The 21,974-nt window shown below is 37.5% G+C and overlaps 1 protein-coding gene and 1 pseudogene across 6 annotated transcripts in view; one reads left to right on the top strand and one right to left on the bottom strand.

The window, feature by feature from the left end:
• FERMT2 (FERM domain containing kindlin 2) overlaps positions 1-16,726 on the bottom strand; it is a 76,294-nt gene extending 59,568 nt beyond the window's left edge. For all 6 annotated transcript variants that reach the window (XM_054567555.1, XM_054567556.1, XM_054567559.1 and 3 more), the window contains exons 1-2: positions 16,578-16,726; positions 15,980-16,145 (exon numbers count right to left, since the gene is read on the bottom strand). In XM_054567555.1, the coding sequence (XP_054423530.1) occupies positions 15,980-16,136 (157 nt within the window). In that variant the 5' untranslated portion in view covers positions 16,137-16,145; positions 16,578-16,726. The remainder of the gene's footprint in view (positions 1-15,979; positions 16,146-16,577) is intronic.
• LOC129066116 (uncharacterized) lies at positions 9,270-9,384 on the top strand (annotated as a pseudogene).
• Positions 16,727-21,974: the final 5,248 nt, after the last annotated feature.

The raw sequence follows: 21,974 nt of genomic DNA, 5'->3' as shown, positions 1-21,974 counted from the left end.
CAACTGGCTACTCCCCAGGCATCTTTCAACAAACACCAAGGTTAACCTGCCTCTTTACTCTTTCCCAGCTACAATGTGCTGTCTTAGGCCAAGGTTTCTTTCCTTTAATGCTAGTGGCAACAGAAAAGTTTTATCTTCTGCTTTCCTCTTCAATTTCTGAAGCAAACAAATCTCTTAATGTTTCTAATGAGCTATTATTGGCAATAATGTGTAAAGAAAGAGTCTACAAGTAAAATTAATGTTTATATGAGTTTTAAAAATTAACTCTATCATGTTATCCCTAATATTTCCTGGAATGTAAAGGACATAAATAATTATTTCACTATAGAATCACAATTTTCCCCCCCTTAAAAACTCCTTATTCTCCAGCCTTTTGTTCTCTCTTTTCCCAAACTCCTTTTCATTTCAGACTTGAGAAAGCTGAGGGTCCCCCTCTCTTGCTTTTAGAATGTGCCTTTTTGTTGTTCTCTCTTTATCACAGAAAGAGGAGGCAAAACAGATGAAGTGTGTGCTCTTCCGATAATACACAATCAATAAATGATAACATTTTCCAAGTACTTAACCATATACAAGACATGAAGTTAGGTCATGGGAATATAGAATTTGTAAGAATTCCATTCTAGAGGCATTTATAGTCCAAGTGAAGGACACAGACAAGTAAAATGAGCTAAACAGATGAAAGAACAAAATGCCACAGGAGCAACCAACTTTAAATGTGAAAGATTAATTAGGGCCTGAAGAAGAGGGGACATTTTACCTCAGTCTTGAGGGGGAGTTCCAACATGTGCTACGAGTAACTTCTATAGAAAACACAGGCTTTCATATTGTTTTATGAAGATAATTATGATGGAATTACAGAGAATGAATCAGAAAAAGGAAGAGTCTAACAGCAAGAAAAGTACTGCAATTTTCTGTGAGCTGGACCTGACCTAAGGCCAAAGCTGAGAAGCCTAATAGGAGAGATGTGTCTAAGTTAGAATCACAGGTTTTAATGATATTGATTACAGATGCAAGAGGACAGCTGGAAGGTGAAGAGGAAAACTAGAAAGTTCCTAGCTTGAGAATTAAATGGGTAATAACAATAGCATTAAGATTTATTAACCATTTAGCATGCACTTAACATATTCTCATAAAAATGCTAAGCAGTAAATACTATTATAATCCCTGTTTTAGAGATGAGAAAACCGAAAGACAGAAGTTGTGTAACTTTGCCAAATGATAAAGCTAGTACATACAGAAGTTAAGATTTGAAACAGATCAGTGTGACTTTCGAAGTGGCATTTTAAAATAATCAATTTACCAAGGTAAAGTTATTCAGAAGAGAAGCAGGTTAGGACATGATGAAGTTGAGGACAAAAGACTAATGTTAAGATTCATTTATATTTCATAGTAAAATATTGATGTTTATCCTGCACATTTCTTACAGGAAGTAGGTATTCAGGAGTGAGAAAGAAGACAGACTGCACATCTACAGGGAGGTAAAGAGATTATTAAATGAAGTGGAAATACCAGGTCTTGTCAGGGGGACCAATAAGCAATAGAAATGAGATTTACATCACATGGGGACTGTATTTACTTCTTCCCTCCCCTAATTAAGCACCTTTCCTACCTCAGAGCTAAGTGGTCTGCACTGGCGAGAGGTCTATTGTGGGGTAGATTTCAATCTTGAAGGCAAAGGTCTGCAGCAGAGTAATATTCTAGTGAGAGTTTCAACAAACTTTTAAACCTTCAATGACTAACTAAAGCAGATGAATTGACCAATTACACAAAACATTTAGAAAATAAACTTTCAATAAAAGCTGGCAAATTGGTATTTCTTTGACATAGCTGATTGAAGAATCAAGAAATTCACTAGTCAAAACAAGATCATATTTTGAAGTTACTTACAAACCTCAAATAATAAAGGCTATCAATTTCAATTTAATATTTGATACTACAAAATATACTAATTCAAGTAGTTAAGAAGTGTTATCAGATCACATAAACTATGCATGCAATTACACAATGCACACAAATTGAAAGTGTGCCGATTATTCATTTCCAGAGGGTGGGTAACTTTCTATCCAATCCTGAAGGCTTAATTCTTATTTGGTTCGACTTGGCTTAGGTCCTAGCAGAGTGGACTCAGAGCCCACACAATGTCAACATCTGACAAATTCTGAGAGTAACATCCGGGCTGAATTCATCAGTTAATCCTTGACTCATAGAAGTGCTAACAGGATTTGTCTTTTAAACGTAATCAAAGGCATTTATTAAATAGTTCAAAAAAAGAAGTAACTTAGTAAGAATACTTTATTGACTTTGATATTTTAAATCTCAAAGTACTAACAAATCCTAATACAGGACTGGAGTGTAGACTACTGGAAAAAACATGTCTTGGAACCCAAGAGGCTTGTTATTGCTGATTATCTTCTGTTATTGATTTATATGTGCCTAAAGGACTCAAAGTTGTAAATATCTGATGTTTCTCCCTGTTTAAAAATCTTTAAATGGCACCTCACAATTCTTACTATTACACAATCTTTAAACCTGGTTTACAAGGCACTCTAAATACGTGCTCATTCCTTCAGCCTGTCAAGCCACTGGTTCCCCAGGATGGCTCCTCCATCATTAGATTTCTTTCAGTTCTTCAAATTGCCACCCTCCCTGGCTTCACCTCTCTTCTGGGCTTCTCATCTTCTCCTAACCTATTGTCTTTTCCACCCCATATCCCCATGCTTAACATCCTTTGTCACTCTTCTAATTTCTACTTTACCTTCAGCTTTTGGCATAAAGATTATTGCCTTCAAAAATCCTTCCTTTACACACTAGGTCAGGCTTCTGGGTACATAGTCCCATAACTATTTAAATTTTCCTTTTCCTTTTTTGTTTTTTTGGGGGTTTTTTTTGTTTTGTTTTTGTCTAACAGACATGTATTCCTTTAGCTGAACATTTTCTACACACAAAACAGATGGTTTAAGATTTTTGAGTGGAAAGGAATTTAGGTTTTAAGAGGTTTTGAGTCTGCTAAATGTTTTCTGGAAATCACTCTACTGAGCCTTAAAGACCCGGGATGGCTGCAGCCAGATGGAAAGCTCAGTTTTCATTTACACTCATCACATCATAGCAATGAATTATTTAAAGACTGCCTTGTTGAGTGAGGCTAAGGAATGATTAATTTTTTCATGTCTTATCTGTCCCATTCATAGTATAGTAACTAGCATTCAGTAGGTTCTCATTTAAAATATTAGGTGGGTGAGTGAGGGAATTACACAATATCATTTCCTCACTTAACCAAATTTTTCCTCTCTATAATCTTATCTTCTACTTCTTTAAGCTAGTCTCCAATACACCATAAACACTGCCATCCTCAACCTGGAATGCCTTTCTTCCTAACTTTTCACCTAGACCCTCTTTTAAGTAAGGCCAGTCATTGATCATGCTTCTAAATCCCCATCATCTTCCTGTACCACTTATTTGGCACTTCACCACCAGGCCATCAACTCAAAACAATCTTCTATTTTCATTGTGGTACTAGAAAACTGCTCACATTTTGAGCGAGGACTATGTACCATTACCTAATGCAATGCTTGGCCCTCCCACAAATGTTTGTTTCTGCTGCTACTGATGGGGTCAAGTTCATGTCCCCACAGAAGCCTCAGGCTTCATATCTCTATAACTTATCAAATATAATGACCTGCCCTGGTTAGTGTGGCTCAGCAGATTGAGTGGTGGCCTGTGAATCAAAGGGTCACTGGTGTGATTCCCAGTCACAGCACATGCCCGGGTTGTGGGCCAGGTCCCCAGTACGGGGTGTGTGAGGCAACCACACACTGATGTTTCTTTCCCTTTCTCCCTCCCTTCCCCTCTCTAAAAATAAATAAATAAAATCTTTAAAAAAAGAGAGAGCGCAAGTGGCCCTGGCCAGTGTGGCTCACTTGGTTGGAGCATCACCCCATAAAGTATGAGAAGTGATTGATGGATGTTTCTCACATTGGTGTTTCTCTCCCCCACCTCTTCCTCCCTTTCTCTCTCTCTAAAATCAATAAGCATGCCTTTGGGTGTAGATAAAAAAATAAAGGAGTGTATAAAATTATCTTTATGCAGGAACATTTACATCTGAATGTTCCATCTCACACGAAAGCCCCTCTTTCCTAGTCTAAGTTTTTTAAGGAACTTCTTCCCCCAAACTCAGTGAGATATCCCAGAGGTTCATTAGGATCTCAATAAAATAATAAGAATTATTGTATCTAGTACTTACTATGCACCAAGCACATATATAGTCATTTAATCCTTACAACTCTGTGAGGTAAATATATTATCCCCATTTTACTTATAAGGAAAGTAAGTCACAATAATGTTAAATAACTAGGCACAAAGTCATAAAGATCATAGGTAGTGAGGACAGTATTCAAAGCCAAGCAGTCAGGCTTTAGGGAACATATTCAGACAGTTTGGAATAATTATACAAAATTTATAAAACCAAGACAGTAAGAGGGCTTTCTGGTTAAATACTGCATAAATACAATGAAAATAAATTAATTAGATAAACTACTTCAATCTACAAATCAAGTTTGTTTTAGGTTTACATAGTATTTGATGGATAACTGAGGGTAACATTTTATTGAGCTCTAACTATACTCCCTCTACTAATTGCCAGGGATTCTGCTACTCCTTTTAATATCATACTTAGCTCTTACATTAACTTCAAGTAACAGGTAAGTAAACTAAGGTTAAGTAACATGTAAAATCAGGAGTTGTTAAAATAGCATGCCAAGATCATATATAATTATTAATTGGCCAGGCCATGTCTTAGACTAAGTTCTTAAACACTAACAAAGTTCACCTTCTAAAAACCAGAATATTAAATTTATTGAAAATACTCTCCATTTTAGCACAGCTATTATTTTATATATATGTGTGCATAAAATCTACTCTCATACCATCTTTATAATATTGATAGGGATTGCAAAGTAGCACAATAAAGGTGAAATGCTTAATTCCTTATATTGTAAAGAATAACTATTTGGCGTATCTTTATAAAAGACACATTCTCAATTTTTTATAAAATACTATTATTTCACTAGCTTAGTTAAAGGGAAAATATACATACCACTAAAATAGCCTGGACTGCAATCATCATCATCATCACAGCTACATTTACATAGACATTCTAAACACTTCAGTACCTACTAACTTAATCCTTATAATAACTCTATTATAAAGGTACAATTATTATTCCCATTTTACAGATGAGAAACCAGAAGCACAGAGAGGTAGGTCACACAGCCCAAAATTATACAGCTAGAGTACAGTGAAGTCAGGACTATGACACAAGTAGGCTGCCCTTCCCCCAGTCAACGCTCCACAACACGAACACTCTATCACAGCAACGAAATTACAAAATCCATCAACACCTTGTACAAAATTTTCAAAATTGATACAGGAATTCTTTGCCTTTTTTCAAGTTATTTTTTATTTCAAAGTTTATGAAATTCTTAAATCTGAATTTATGTAACTACATTAAGGTACATTAAGCTGGAAGGCACTTATCCAATAGACATCATCTACAATCAATAATGCTGGCACTTTACTGGTGTTTTATTCATAACCCTGAATGTTCCATTAAGGAAAAGATATCAAAAAGCATCATTACACTGATGCCTTGAAATTACATCTTTAAAATACCTGATGTAATTTTTAGTTACAGCATAATATAAAATCACATAGTTAAATATATGAGAAAAGACTGACTACAGATTCTATGGCAGATGTCACCTCCCCTGAGCTAGACATTATCAGCTCCCAACCTTGAAAACTGTGGAAGAGTCTCCCAAGGATACACTGAGGCTGGCTAGTCCTTCTACAAGTAGGTAGTAAATAATAAGTCTGAAAACTAAATCATAAAAAAAAAGGAATTCCAAATGTAAACCTCACATTTTAATCTGTTACTGCTTATTTTCTTTCATATACACTAATTCAATGAGAAGCAGAACTGAAATTGAGAGAAAATACCAGACGATTACATTTTCAAATCATTTTACCCATATAACATTCTCAATGAAGGAAAACAGACCAGTACAATGATCCTTCTTTCCACAATGGTATAGTTTTGGAGTGGTATTTTCTAGTTTAGAGGGTTACTATACTTGAAAAAACAATTTTAAAGAATTCATACATTACAAAGTAAAGGGACAAACTTAATTGAAGGCTTATTCTTTATTTATTTATACTGTACAGATTAAAAAAAAACCCTGAAATTGTGAATATTGAAAACCCTCACTTAAAAAAATTCACACATGGTATAACCAGGATTGGAACCCAGAGACTGACTTCTTTCTATAACATTAATATCTGAAACTTTTCTTTGATTATTCAAAGATGCTTCACTAACAGTACAATTTTATGCCTTAAGTTCTAAATATCTAAGTTTTCTAGTAGATTGATGACAAATACGTTTTCACTGGACTATTATTTTATACCACAGATTCTACCAAATTAAAACAGTAAATTATGTAATTATTTCTTCTCTGATATATAATCACTACTGTATCTCATATATTCCTCCTTTTAACATATAAAAGTAAACAAAAGCTATACAAATTATAGAACAAAATCTTCGTGGTCTTAATTAGACAGATTTCTTATATATGACAATTGTTTTAAAAAGCTCAATCCAGAAAAGAAAAAAAATTGATAAAATGAACTTCATCAAAATTAAAAACTCTCTTTTTTGAAAGATAAAGTGTTAGCCCTGTCCGCTGTGGCTCTGTTGGTTGGGCATCATCCTGCAAACCAAAAGGTTGTTGCTTCAATTCCTGGTCAGGGCATTTCCCTGGGATTCAGGTTTGGTCCCCAATCAGGGCATGTACAAGAGGCGACCTACTGACATTTGTCTATCAATGTTTCTCTCCCTCTTGTTCTCCCTCCCTTACCCTCTCTCTAGAGTTAATAAAAGAAAGAAAAATAAGTAAGAAAGTAAATAATACTGTGTTAAAAATGAAAAGACAACACATAGACTAGGAGGAAATATTCCAAAACACATTATCTGATAAAGAACCTGTATCTATAATTTACAAAGAACTCTTAAAACTCGGTTAAGAAAAACACACAAATTTTAAAAAGATTTTATTTATTTATTTTTAGAGGGAATAAGGAGGAGAGAAACATCAATGTGAGAAACATCGATAGGTTGCCTCTTGCACATCCCACAACCGGGGACCGAACCACAATCCAGGCAAGTCCCTGATCAGGAACTGAACCCACCAACTTTCACTTTGCAGGACAATGCCAAACCACCTGAGCTACACCATTATGGCAAGAAAAACACAATTTTTTTTTTCAAGGTAAAAGATATAAAGACACTTCACTAAGAAGATACACAAATGGCATATAAGCATGTGAAAAGCTCCCCAACATATTGATCACTAGGGAAATGTGATTTAAAATCATTATGAGAACCACTGCATACTTATTAGACTGGCTAGAACTAACCAAAAATATAAACAAAACACCTGACAATACCAAGCGCTGGAAAAGGACTCAGAGCAACTGGAAATCCCATACAATTTTTTTTATTTTTTTAGTTCTCATACAGTGCTGACAGGCATACAAAATGATGTGGCCACTTTGGAAAAGTTTGGTAGTTTCTTATAAATTTAAACATATACTTAGGACACTACCCAGCAATCCCACTCCTATGTAGGTATTCCAGAGAAATTAAAGTATATATTCATGCAAATGTTACAGCCCTGTTCATAATCTACAAAAAATGGAAACAACACAAATGCCCTTCAACTAGTGAATAAACTATAATACATATCTATATAATGGACTATTACTCAACAATTAAAAAAAATTGATACACAAACAAATAGATCTAAAATTATGCTATCCTGGCTGGGTGGCTCAGTTTTTTGGAGTGTCGTTGTCCCATAGACCAAAAAGGTTGCGGGTTCAACACCCCATCAGGGCACATATGGGAGGCAACCAATCAATGTTTCTCTCTCACATGTCTGCCTGTCTCTCTCTCTCTCCCCTCCTTCCTCTCTTTCTAAAATCAATAATAATATCCTTGGGTGAGAATTAAAAAGTAAATAAATACATAAATATCAATAAAAAAAATTATGCTAAACTTTTTAAAAGTAAAATAAAATGTATTATGCTAAGTGGAAGAAACCAGACTGAAGACTACATATTGTATGGTTCCATTTAAACTACATTCTAGAAAAGGAAAACTATCAGTGATTTTCAGGAGCTGGCGTGGAGGGGATGGGCTGATTATAAAGTAACAAGGAAACTCTTTGGAGTGTTGGAAAAGTTCTGTATCTTGATTATGGTAGTTTAACATGACTTTATGCACTGGTCAAAATTCAACACACTATACTAAAGAGAATGAATTTTGCTCTATGTAAATTATGCCTCAGTAAGCTTGATATTATGAGAAAACTACAAGAAAAAAATGCAATAATTACACAAATAATTTGTTAGGAATGGATTATAATGGCAATAAATGTTTAATCACGAATCAAAGTGTAAAAGGCCATATCTCGATTTTTAAAACATTAATTTAAAATATTCTTTTGGGATATCTGTTTACCTCATAGTAGGCATATCTGCCATTTTGTAACATACCACAGCAATGGCATTATAATTTTTATTTCAATAAAATAATTATTGATATAAAAACTTTCAGTAATTTCTAAATGCAATGTTTTCATGTGCCAAGAAACAATTTTATATATCTTTGTTATTACTGTATACAAAATACTGTTCTTATAACATGTATTAAGTAAAAAAATAATCTCCTTCTGAAACCTTCACGGTTATACATTTTTTCAAATTCCAAGATACCACTATCCCCTTTCAGCTCCATTCCATTTCAGAAATCTAATGAAAACAGTAAATAGCTCTTTGTTGTATTACACAGGCAGGTGTGTTTGAAAATCAGAAGAAGGGTGGAATGATAGCTATTTTTCTTGTTATTGAGGGGGTGAGAACACAAAGCAGTACCAAACTAAGCTCCTGAGGAGTACAGTTCCTCACCATTAAAGCTGAAACCTATTAAAATTAAATAGTCTAGACTACATTTAACTCCCTTTCCCTTTTTTTCCAGTTCAGTATGCTCAGAGACTTTCATGATATTAGAAAATAGCCACTGTCATTATTATAGAACTAATAGTGTATATAATTCACTTCCACATATATTGTCTCTTTTAATTCTCACCAAAACCTATGAGAAACTTTGCTTTTCTTTCATCCCCATTTCAGAGATGGCAAAACCCACTCAGGTGCTTGCTTCAGCAGCACATATACTAAAACTGGAATGGCAGAATGGTACAGAGAAGATTAGCATGGTCCCTGAATAAAGATGACATGCAAATTGGTGATGTGTTCCATTTTTTTAACGCAATATACAGATGTATTATAAAACTGTACACCTGAAATCTATGTAATTTTATTAATCAGTGTCACCCCAATAAATTCAATAAATAAATAAATAAAATAAAAACCCACTCAGAAGGTTGAATTAGTTTTCCCTAGGTCATACCATAAGTGGCAGGGCCTGAATGTTGTTTCTTACTACTCTGTATAACCCATTAGCATCTACTGCAGCCTGAAGACATCCAACATGGGAAATCTGTACCAAATGATGTCTAAAAATATTATCAATAACTTACCTAACAGTAAAGTAAGAAAAAAGTCAAATTTTAAATACAAAGTATATGAAAACGAACCTATAAAAATATCATTCTGAAGTGAAATTTACCCTGATAAAGAATCTTATTTAGCCCTTACTGGTGTGGCTCAGTGGGTCGGGCGTCTTCTGCAAAGCAAAAGGTCACCAGTTTGATTCCTCGTCAGAGCACATGCCTGGGTTGCAGGCCTGGTCCTCCATCGGGGGCGTGCAAGGGTCAGCTAATCAATGTTTCTCTCACACATCTATGTTTCTCTCCCTTTCTCCCTCTCTTTCTAAAAATAAATAAATAGCCCTGGCCAGGTAGCTCTGTTGGTTAGAGCATCATCCTGATATTGACATATTCAATACTGGTTGCAGGTTCAATACTGGTGAGGGTATATTCAAGAATCAATGAATGCATAAATAAGTGGAATAACAAGTTGTCCTCTCTCTCAAATCAATAAATAAGAATTTTAAAGAATTAAAAATAAATAAAATCTCAAATAAAAGACTTATTTAAAAGGTAAAAGTATTTTGAAAGACAAAAGCTAAGGAACTATTCTAAAGGGTGATTATAAAGTCTGGAAACACGTACTATTTATGACTTTACATGTATCTTAATGTAATTTTAATAAACCATTTATTACATATTCTCCTGTGGTTCCAAACTTAGTAGCCAGTCTGTATATTGAAGGACCTGCCCTGGCCAGTATTGCTCAGTGGACTGAGCACTGGCCTGTGAACCGAAAGGTCCCAGGTTCAATTCCCAGTCAGGGCACATGCCTGGATTGTGGGTCAGGCAGCTGATTGATATTTCTCTCACAAATCAATGTTTCTGTCCTTTTCCTTCTCCCTCCCTAACCCTCTCTCCAAAAATAAACAAATAAATCTAAAATAAAATAAAGGACCCTAAGAGGCCAATTTAATTAAAACTCAATGTGGAATGAGATCCTGAATGGAAAAAAACAAAGACCATTACTAGAACCATTTGCAAATCTGAATACGGATACATAGTAGACAATAGCATCAATTCAATATTAAATTTCCTGGATTTGATAATTCTACCATAATGTTTAACAGAAATTCCTTGTTCTTAAGTGATACATATTTTAAATATCTAGGTATGAAGGATTATGATGTCTGCAACTTAAAAGGTTCGAGAAAGAGAGAGAGAGAGAGAGAGCGAGAGAGAGCACACGCACACGTGCGTACAGAGAAATCAAATCGCAAATTGTTAACTGGTGATCCATATAAAGATTATACAATATCTACTGTTACTATTCTTGAACTTAGAAGTCTGATACTGAATTTCAAAAAATAGATAAAAGGTAATACTTTAAATTACTTTCAATTTTCTTCAATAGCTATCAGATATTTCCAACAAGATCTTTTATAAGAAATTGCATAAACAAATATATTCTTTTTAATGCCTCTATAAATATAAGTTAACTCTTGCTGGAATCAAACAGTATTTGCTGATTTTTTTTAAAAAAGTAGTGTAAAACATGGCAGCAAACACCACAAAATGCATTCAAAGAATAGCTCACACTTTATTAGGGATATGAGAATTTTAATAAAATTTACATTCCTGTCCTCTATTTTTAATGAACTTAAAATTTGTTAAGAAATATAAAATTCCAATGTCCAGTTCCTATGGATAATTAATAGTATTCTCAACACTGAATTAACTTACTATCAAATAGTACATATATAACTAAAATTCAGCTCACCTTAACAGATATAATTTTATCATTGTTTCTTCCACTCCACGATTTTTTAAAATTTCTTATTTTTTTTTAAGTTCTTAGTGAAATCTTCATATATTTCACTGTGAATGCAGTGAGACTGCATCATGCAGACATTTTATTTCCCTAAATTCAACCATAAGCCCTATGGAGAAAAAAACAGGATTTCTGAAAAGTCATAGACACCATTCCAACTAAATAATCATGCCTTCACCAAGGAGCAACACTAAGCACAAGTATGAGAAGGGAGCTGTCCAGTTACCTATGCCTCTCTCCCCATGTGCATCTTGCCAAACTCTAATCCTAGTATTTAAAGTATTTCTGTGTAACAAAGCCCCTAACATAAGTCAACTTCATCTGGTGCTCAACTAACAAAATTTTTGTAGTTTCTAAGGGAAAAACTAGCTATTGTACCCCTCTGTGAGATAGAATGTATACCCTACTTCAAGATCACTTTAAGAAATTTCTAAGGGTAATTTTCATTAAAATTTCTTTTTTTCGATCATGTGTGATAACTTCACAACCTAACTCTAATGTAACATACAACTCCAACATAAATGTATTCATTTCCTTATTATGGCAAGAACATAACACACTTACAAGCAAGGACAACTTCTTTCTAAAGTCTACATTCAAAAACATATTCCTTGAATTTGTAGTCAACTCCACACATTTCTTCTAGTTATTCTTGAGTCACCCAACCTGCATTTTTCACTCTGGATTATTATTTAACCTGGTATAAGTCAATTTCTACATTCTTCGTACTATAATCAGAGCTACAAGGTACTTAGAAATCACAGTCTACTCTTCCCTTCAAGCTCATAGAGTCGGCTTGAGACTTCCACTCAGTGGGTTTCAAGTTACAAAATTCTTTATTCTTCAACCAAAATGAATTTTTATAGAAAGGTAAAACTTTAATTGTACACAGAAGTTTTAAAGACAATTTTTATTAAGTGATTACTAAATGCACTGAAACAAAGTATCCCGTTGGAATTTAGAATCCTCAATCCTGACTAACCTCTTTATAAATCCAAGAGAACAGCTTTAATATTTCTCACTGATCTCCAGAGAAACATCAGGAAAGTCCACAAAATTGAGCCTCTTCACAAAATTTATTTTTGAATACAAGTGCTTTACAATTCTGTTCTCTGATATCTTATTTTTATAATCCTTATCCCTGATGATGTATATTTGAATCCTTTTCTTTAAAATAAAAAACACTATACAGGTTTGAAAATTGTTTTTCACAAAACGTGCAATATGTTTTAAAAACTGTATTTAAGGGTTTCAATCTGTATATCTAAAAAAGGTGGAAATAATTTTCCAGGTTTGGAATGAAGTATAAACATTAAGGGGATCAATATTAAGATCATTTGTCCAGTATCAGCCAAGACCAAGTCACAGGTGCAACTGTTTCTGTCACATCACACTATAATTCCCTAAAGCCCACTTCTCCATGGTGTATACTCTTTGCTTTCTTTTAAAAGATTAGCACGGAACGACAAATGTATTTTATACTGTTTTATTTTTTTAAAGATCTTATGTGTTCATTTCTCAGAGAAAGGGGAAGAGAGAGAGGGAAACGTCAATGAGTGAGAGAAACACTGATCTGCTGCCTCTCGCTCATGCCCCGCCACGCCCCAACTGGGGACCACCTGCATACCAAGCATGTGCCCAGACTGGGAATGGAACCAGAGAGCTTTTGATCTGCAGGATGTCAGTCAACCAACTGAGCCACACTGGTCAGGGATTATACTAAGATTTAAAAGGGACCTTTCAGATCTTTGAAACGAAGTCATAAATCTAAGAATCATGGTTTAAAGTTCTTTATAAAATTCTGCCTACAAAGATGACACCTACTTAGGAAGCATTATTTACTTTTTTAGGTTGCTTAATTAAACTGCCAGAGTCTGGGATGAATACTGTACCTTCACAATAAGGCTGACCCTAAAGGGCCAATCCACAGTTGTGTCATAAACTTTTTTTTTATCATAGGCCTCTTTGAGAAACTAATAAAGCTAAAAAGCCTCTTCCCAAGAAATCTCACAATGTGCACATACACATAAATTTTACTACAATGTCAAGGGAAGGAGTCATTGTAAAATCTGTTCATCCCAGAGAAACAAATTGTTATCACTGAACATATAAGAAGACAGCCTTAACACATAATACTTTGGTATTTATACACACTCTAATGAGAACAAGGGTATCATACAGGCATTTGGAGTTTAAGGTTGTAAGTGAGCGGTGCGGTAGCTTCTGATTCAAGGTACATAAATGTTCCAAGGCTACATACAGTAGCTAATTGTCCATCCCTGCTCTGCAATCCGAAGACATGAGACCCTCTGCCACATCATCCCCACCATGACCTCAAGCTCTTATCATCCAGACTCCACCAAGCTGCTTTGATCAACTATAACTACTATAAACAAGTAGCCATTCAGTCTGCCCTTTAACACCTTCAATGACACAACTTAGGGCTTCAGAAGACAGGCCATTCCAGTTTTAGGCAACTCCAAAGAATTACAAAGTTCTTTTCTAATTTTACTAGACTGATTTGTAAATTTTAAATGTTGCTCTACTGAATTTCTCCTCTATTTACTTGCCAATAGGTTACAAAATTGCTTACCATTCAAGGTATCTAATTCTAAAGCCAGGAGCAAAACCTCTTTTAGCTTTATGTGTACCAAACAGGAAAGTCAGAATTATGTTGATAAGCACTTTCTTCTATTCGGAAGTCAAAATATTAAGAGGACTGATGCCAGCTGAGTTCAAGAAAGATGTAAGGTTTCCATGTACACAACATTTCCTACAATGCTGGGCTTCTTTTCACTATATAAAAAATTTTAAATGCACGAACATTAAAAGATTAAGGTTATAGTCACTTAAAATTAACATCAGTTCTCTTTGTAAATAGCTTATTCTCTATATTTCTATGCCTGTGATTCTGTAATAAACAATTCTAATCAATGTAATGTAAATATAGAATTCATTATTTATTCATTAAAGGCTGGCTTTCAAGAACTACAAGTTGTGTCTGTCACCTTCAACAGCTCCTTTTTCATAAGAAATATCTCTTGTTGAAACCAGTATTATTAATAAGATCCTAAAGCAATCTCCGATGTAAATGCTTGTTTCCTTTGAAAACAAAGGAAATAAAAACCATTATATTTGATATTTTCTTCCTGAAATAATCCCACACTAGTGCTGGACAAGAGTTCACAAATATTTTGCAAACAGTAATTGATTTATCCAAATCCAATCAGAAAAAATGTTAACCACCAGCTCACTGGATAAACAATAAAGTCAGTCTCATTTTCAAAGAGCTACCCCAGGGGGATCTCTTTAGTGGGCTGTCTCAGAGAGCCAAACAATGCAGTCCTGAGGAGGAGGTAGCTACCTTGGAAGGAGCTTCTTTTTGGCCCTTCAATAATTAAATTTCCTGTAAGAATACAAAAACAGTCCACCTAAATGAATTCTCCCTTATTTTGCAAATTGCACTGGGGCACTATTCCAGTAAATTTATATGGTAGGTATACAATGATCCCTTGGTAAGAAATAAATTTTCTAATACCACTTTTCTACTTTCCCAGAGTGGCGTGAAGAAGGAATGCTGTTTAAAAAAAATCCAAAAGCCTAAAAAGACTGTGCCGAACACACCATCACCTTATCAGAACTGGATTACATATTAAAGGCACTTTAAAGCTCAGGAAGACAGTCCTCCCAGCATTTCTCTTGTGATAAAAGTATGTACTGAATCATTTCAGTAGATCCTTCCAGGTGAAAGTGGTTTCAACTCTCACAAAAAATGTGTACTGTGAAATTTCCTTACACTTCAAATTGTTGTATACCCTATTACTTAAAATTGAATCAGTTTTAAATCAACTCAGTGTATATTTGTACCCAACCAAATACTGTCCATCTCCAATCAGCTTAACGTCCTTTTTTTTTTTAAACACAAAATTCTTTCACTAGCTTGTTATTAACATAAAATTGAACGCTTGAAATAGCTTACTTAAAGCATGGACTATAGATAGTCAAACGCTGCTCCACCCCTTGGTAAGAGTGGATGACTGGAAATTTATTTTAATACACTCCACGCAGTAGTACAGCTATAGAACCTTCATATTGGCGCCAGAAGTTGTACATTTTCCGGTACAGTTTATTCTTAAGTAGACTTTGCATTATCCTCAATACCAAACGTCACAAACATTCAAGTAAACTAAAGATACGTAACTGATAATCACAAGCCCCGTAATATCCCCCTCCCAGCATCCACTTGTACACTCTTCTCACTTCTTTTAATGTGAACTCCCTAAATGTAAAAAGAATTAAGTTTTCCCGGGTAACTGTGCAATTAAATGTATTAATTGGGAAGTTGGAATCACATTATGAAAATTTCAAAGAGTAACAATACAAAACACGACGCGAAAAGGAAAAGGTCTGTCTGCTTAAATATTGAAAGATTTTACATTTTTTGAAAAAGTATTTGTGGAACGCCAACCAAGATTTCTAAAATCCACCCCTCCCCCTCGCCGAAAGCCCCCCCCGCCCCGCCGTCTGGGATGCTACTCACCGAGTTTTTCCACCAACTTGAGCATCACCCCTCCAATGTGCACCTCCCCAGTCACTCTTAGGGTGACATCGCGGTTCAGGTCCGTCACATGAACACTCAGTTCCCATGTCCCATCCGCATAGCAGCCATCTGGCATCCTTATCCCGTCCAGAGCCATGGCTCCTTCCTGCGAACACGGAGGAAATGGCTCTCGTAAGCGTCACTCCTCCCAAGGAAGGCAAATCCCACCGAACTCGCGGAGTCGGCAGCGGGGTGGGAGAAGGTGAAGGACGCGAGCGTTTCCTCACGAACTCGGGAGAGCAGCGGCGGCGGCGGGAGACGGGCTGCGGGCACCACTCCGCGCCCCCGCGCCTCTTCCCGGCGGCCGCCCCGCGCTCCCGCCCCGCGGCGGCCCTCAGCGGCCACGACGTCACCCGCCCGCACGGCCCCAGCCTAGCGGACCGCGGTGGGCTTCACCTGCCGGCCAGTCGACCGCACCCTGGCCAGCAGGACTGCGCCCGCGGGCTCCACATTCCTCCTCCTCCTGCCCACCCATGATCCCGACCAAGGTACCAGCCAAGGTCCCGGCCCCTCACTGCGCGCCCCTCGGGCTCCCAACCTGCGGCTCGCGCGGCAACTAGTGCGGGGGCGGTGGCTCGCGGGGCAGCGGCGTCCGGTCCCCCACCTCAACCAGCGAAGCACAGCCTCCTGGTTGGAGCAACTAATGGAGTCCCGTCTTCGCGGCCCCTCGCCTCCCTCCCGGGGCTCCACCCCTCTCTCCCCGCCCCCTCAGTCGAGTCCGGCTGTGGCTGGGCGCGCCCGCTGCCTCCTCCTCCGCCCCGCCGAGGCGCCCGGAGCGGGCCGGGCCGCCGCGCCCCCTCCCCCACCGTCCCCAGCGGCCGCGCTCTGGGGTAGGGGGCCGCGCGGACTCCGGCTGGGGGCGGGGCGGCGCGTGGGGGCGGGAGCTGAGCCGAGGGGGCGGGGGGCGCCCGCAGCGGCAGCAATCTCGGCCCCGCGGAGCGGCTGCCCTTTTATGGAAATGAAGGACCCAGCGTAGGGATAGAATCCAACATCCGGGCTCTCGGCGGGACCTGAGGAGGGGGAGCGAAGAGAGCGCGGGTGGGCAGCAGGGCGCTCCCTTCCCCGTTTGCGTCTTTGGCTCTGCGGGACCCGTGGAGGAGGGCGCTTCCAACCGGTGGAGGGGGCTTGTCCGTGAGAATCGGCCACAGGAAATTCCCAGGGCAGGGTCGTTTTCAGGGAACAAAGTCTTTCCCGCCCCCTCCCCACGCCTGGAGCCAGACCAAAAGTCTCGGGGCGGTGAAACGAGGCGCACTCCGGGAGCTCGAGATGGGGTTTGGGACGTGGAAACTTTTAAAAAGTATTTGTCCACGCCAGCTCCATGAACATCCTACAAAAGAATGACAAAACCCAGAGGGAGGTGAGCCACAAAAATTGCTTTGCAAGTAATGTCCGGCACAAGCAGCAACTCCTACTGGACTCCCAAGACTGTGCACGCGCTCTTAACCCATTCGGAAGCTCCAACTAGAAGCCAGCCAAATACGTCCTACAATGCTCTGGTTTAGCGGGAAAAAAGAAAAAAAATCAGTGCTTTTACTATGAAAGTTTCTCCAGCCCTTTTTATGTCTCTCTGAGAAACTAAAATCTAACAGTATACTTTGTAGATGGACATACCTCCTCCTCCTCCACCCCACCCTCAGCCACACCTTGAAGGAATTTCAATAGCTCTACACCGGTGCCAGCAAATACAGGGAGGAACTATGAACCTACCTGTTGAGACTGCCTAGCGATGGAGAACGGTCCTCCTGCTTCCCATTTTACTTTTCACTTCCCCATTTTCTACTGTTGCACTCTGGCAAGTGGGCTCTCTCCAGAAACAGCTAATCAGGGGAACTGCCTCGCTGGCTAACGTGGGCTCAAAAAATGTAGATCAGGAAGACTCAGGTAAGGTGTCCCAGGTCCCATAAAAGACCCCAGTTTTTAAGTCTCAAAATCGTCTTGAGCTTTGTGAAACACTTGGAAGAGGAACTCATCAGGTAGATAAGCTTTTTTGATCTTCAACACGTTTGGGAAAGCAAGTTCGAGGCCTCAAGAAAGGGGTGGGACCCGTTAAGGAGTGAAAAGAAAGCAGCGAAATTTAGTCAGATGCCAGAGGTTTGGACAAAAAAAAAAAAAAAGGAAAACCACTACAGTATTTTCAGCTAGTCGTCATGGAGAAATTGATGCTTCGAGTCTGTAGGCTCTCCATTCTCCAGTTATTTCTACGCATGGAGATTTCAAATAGTTCACTTGGAACCAGAGAGGAGAAAAGGTTTATGTAAGTTACAGTGTTGAAAATATATAGGAAAATGTTTTTAATAAAATAAAGCATTGTTAGGGTACAAGACTGGACATGCAGCTGTAAAATCACAAGCTTATCTATTCTTAAATATTTAGAGAAAAAAATCTGGAAGGAAACACACCACAAAATTAGGAAGCTATCTGGGTGTTGAGATTATGGGAGATTTTTTTCTTTGTATTCTGCTTTATTTTCTAAAAACTCCAATGCTTTGCATTCAGAACCCTTCTATCACCAGCTCAAATTGTATTCAGCACCTCAGTTTCTCTGTGCATGTCATTACATTCACAATGACAGACCAGCTACCAGACTCCTGAGCAGGGTTTTCAGGGGTTTCCTTGCGTGTTTTTTAATATCCACAAATAAAATGTGAGTTCTTTTGGAGTAGGAACTTTAAATTATTTGCATTGCCTACAGATTTACAAATAGCTTGACACTGAGGAAGTGTAAAATATGCTGATACCAAATCAACACAAATGTCAAGGAAATGGTAGGCCTTTTCCATGAAGAAATCTCATTATTGGCAAAATCCTGGCTTTTGAATTTTATGTGTTTATTTTCATACCTTATTGCAAAAAGACTTATGGCACTGTATAAGTATGCGTAAACTATGGCTAGAATACATTATTGATGATACAAAACAAAAAAAGAAACAAGGCCAGAGGTAAAGGGATAGATATTTACAATGGAAGCTGGAATGAGGTACCTAATGACCTTCACAAGAGCTCCAATAAACTCTGAACAACTGTGGCTTCACAAACATGACTTTGTAGAACTAAAAAATCCATGTTCTTTCTGAATATACCCGCTCCTTTAGACAAATTTGTCAAAGCCGACTGTCTGTCTCTGAAACTCTTTTAATACTCAGCTTGCACAGTCTAGTTCTTTTCTTATTCTTGTCTGTTACTTTTTGAACTTTCCACCACAGTGCCTACTATAGTGGCTGCCGCCCATTTGTATGAATGTTCCTTGCATTTAGTGACAGAGGGGGGTGGGTTTTAATATTGTGAATTAACAGCCCTTTTTCTTTGAAATAACTTGATTATCACTTTATAAGAGATTTGAGCCCTGGCCCATGTGGTTCAGTTGGGTGGAGTGTCTTCCTGTAAACCAAAAGGTCATGGATTTAATTCCCAGTCAGGGCATATGCCTAGGTTGCACGGTCATCGGTCATCCCTCTTCTGGGCACATATGAGAGGCAACTGATTGATGTTTCTCTTTCACATCTACGTTAATCTCCCTCTCTCTCCCTCCCCCTCTCTCTGAAATCAACAAAAATAATAAAAATATTTTTTAAAATCTGGACTTCTGAGAATTTTAAAAAAGAGATTTTAATCGCTTTAGAAAACCAGAAGTTTATGTTTGAGCACTATAAAGCACAGGAAGGCAGTGACCTTTTATTAAGTACTATTGGAGGATAATTGGATTAGGATGGGTGCATCTGGTCCCTTGGGGCCTTGTTTTTGAATATTTCAAGTTGTTGGGCACTTTAAGGAGGAGTCAGACTTGAATCAGTTTCTTTTCTAGTTTATCAAGTGAGACCTTCAAGTGGATTTCTTAAATGTTTACTTCCACCTAAAGTCCTTCAGTGTATTCAGATGTGAAATCTTATGTGAAATCCCCCACTGGAAACTGTAAGACAATGCAATACTTGTGATACTTACATCATACTGAAAAGTAGCCGAGCACTCCAGTGTTTGGAAGAACAGCTCAAGCATTGAAAGCAGCAATATCCAAATAAGGTACCAAGCACTGGGCTTAGATTTAGACTAAATGATACCTCACAGATCTGCCATCAAATGCAGCCCTCCGGCTTGGTAATCTGCAGGTTGACTTCAGATTTTTCTGAACCTAAACTGTGCTTTATATTTCTAAAAGTTTAATATAAAATATAACCACAGGGTTTTAAAAAAAGAGAGGTCAAGGGATGTAAGAAAAATAAGAGGTTTGTGTGAGTGTGAATGTGTAAGGATGGTTAAAAATGCTATATGAGGACAGCAAGATGAAATGTAATGAATTATTCCTGTCAAATACCAGGTGAGCAGAATTCTCTCTTTGTCTCAGGGATTGCCCAAATTGGAACAAACTGCTAAAGCTGCTCAGGAGGTTGAAATCAAGGGGCATACGATGTGAACTCAGGATGGGAGGGAAGGTTGTAGTGCCACTTTTTTTGATAGACGTAGGCAGTCACTTTAAATAGCAAGGAAGGGGCTGGCAAACTGAGATACAAAGAGGATTTGCTAGGAGTGGAGCTGTTTCTATACAGTCCTAAAGGAAGGCTCTGAGGTACAAAGAAATCTCTACTTCAAGGGGAAAGAAATGCACTGCTTACATTTAATTCTCTAGATTATATTGGGTTGGCCAAAAAGTCCATTAGATTTTTCCCTATGATAACTCTAGTAGTGCTTAGTTGCCTTTAACTTAATTCGAAAAAATTTTGTTAGACTGTATTGTGACAGCTGTCATATCACCCTGCATTTAAAAAAAAAATCAAAGTTGGTGAAGTTTTATGCAGCCATTTTAATATTGAAGGTGGAAGAAAATACACATTTTCCTCGTGTTATGCTTTATTATTTTAAGAAAAGTAAAAATGCAACTAAAACACAAAAAAAAATCTTTGCAGTGTATGGAGAAACTGCTGTGACTGATCAAACATGTCAAAAGTGGTTTGCGAAGTTTCTTGGTACTGTTGACATTTTGGCCAAATAATTTTTTCTTGTGGTGCTGTCTTATGCATTGGAAGATGTTCAGCAGCACCCCTGATCTCTACCCACTAGAAGCCAATAGCAAGCGATAGCTGATATACTGAAAATATCCAAATCAACAATGTTATTGGCAAAAATGAAAAATGAAAAAGTGTCTTTCGTTTTATGGAAAAAATGTAACAGATTTTTTGGCAACCCAGTAGAAAGTGTTTTGTAGTAAATAATGCTGAGTGATTCTTAAAAATTTCTTTTCCTTTAAGTTTGAACATCATGTCATCTTGTGAAAAGTTCTTCCCCTGACAAAAATATGAAATGTTCACACATATACTCACACAAACAAAGCAGCTAATTGTGTGCTTAGCGCAGTGCAAGCAGGGCACCAAGACAGACATGTAGATATATAACATCAGGAACTTTTAAGGAACATTTATGTAATGAAGGAAGCTTATCTGTAAAACATCCGAAAGGATATCCACATACAAAAAGAATGAAATTAGACCCATACCTTATACCATAAACAAAAACTAACTCAAAAGAGATGATAGAAGTAAATATATGATCTAAACCATAAAATTCTTAGAGGAAAAAAACAGGAGTAAACCTTTGTGGCTTTGGATTAGGCAATGGCTTCTTAGATAATACATAAAAGCAAAAGCAACAAAAGAAAACAAAATTGGATTTTATCAAAATTTAAAACATCTATGTTTCAAAGCACAACATTAAAAATCCAGGAAAAGCAACCTACATTTTTGGGAAAAAATGTTTCCCAAAAATTTTTTTGAAAATCATATATCTTTTAAGAAATTTATATCTGGACTATATAAAGAACTATTACAAAATAAAGAACAAACTGACAGTAACCAGAGTGGAGGGGAGAGGGGGATAACGGGGGAAAGAAGAGGAAGGATCATCAAGGAACATGTATAAAGGACCCGTGGAGAAAGCCAAAGAGGGG

This window comes from Pteronotus mesoamericanus, unplaced genomic scaffold (genome assembly GCF_021234165.1).
Source record: "Pteronotus mesoamericanus isolate MK-2021 breed Mesoamerican mustached bat unplaced genomic scaffold, CSHL_Meso_final contig_182, whole genome shotgun sequence".
In the NCBI taxonomy this organism is placed as follows: Eukaryota; Metazoa; Chordata; class Mammalia; order Chiroptera; family Mormoopidae; genus Pteronotus; species Pteronotus mesoamericanus.
This window is presented reverse-complemented; position numbering and strand designations above follow the sequence as displayed.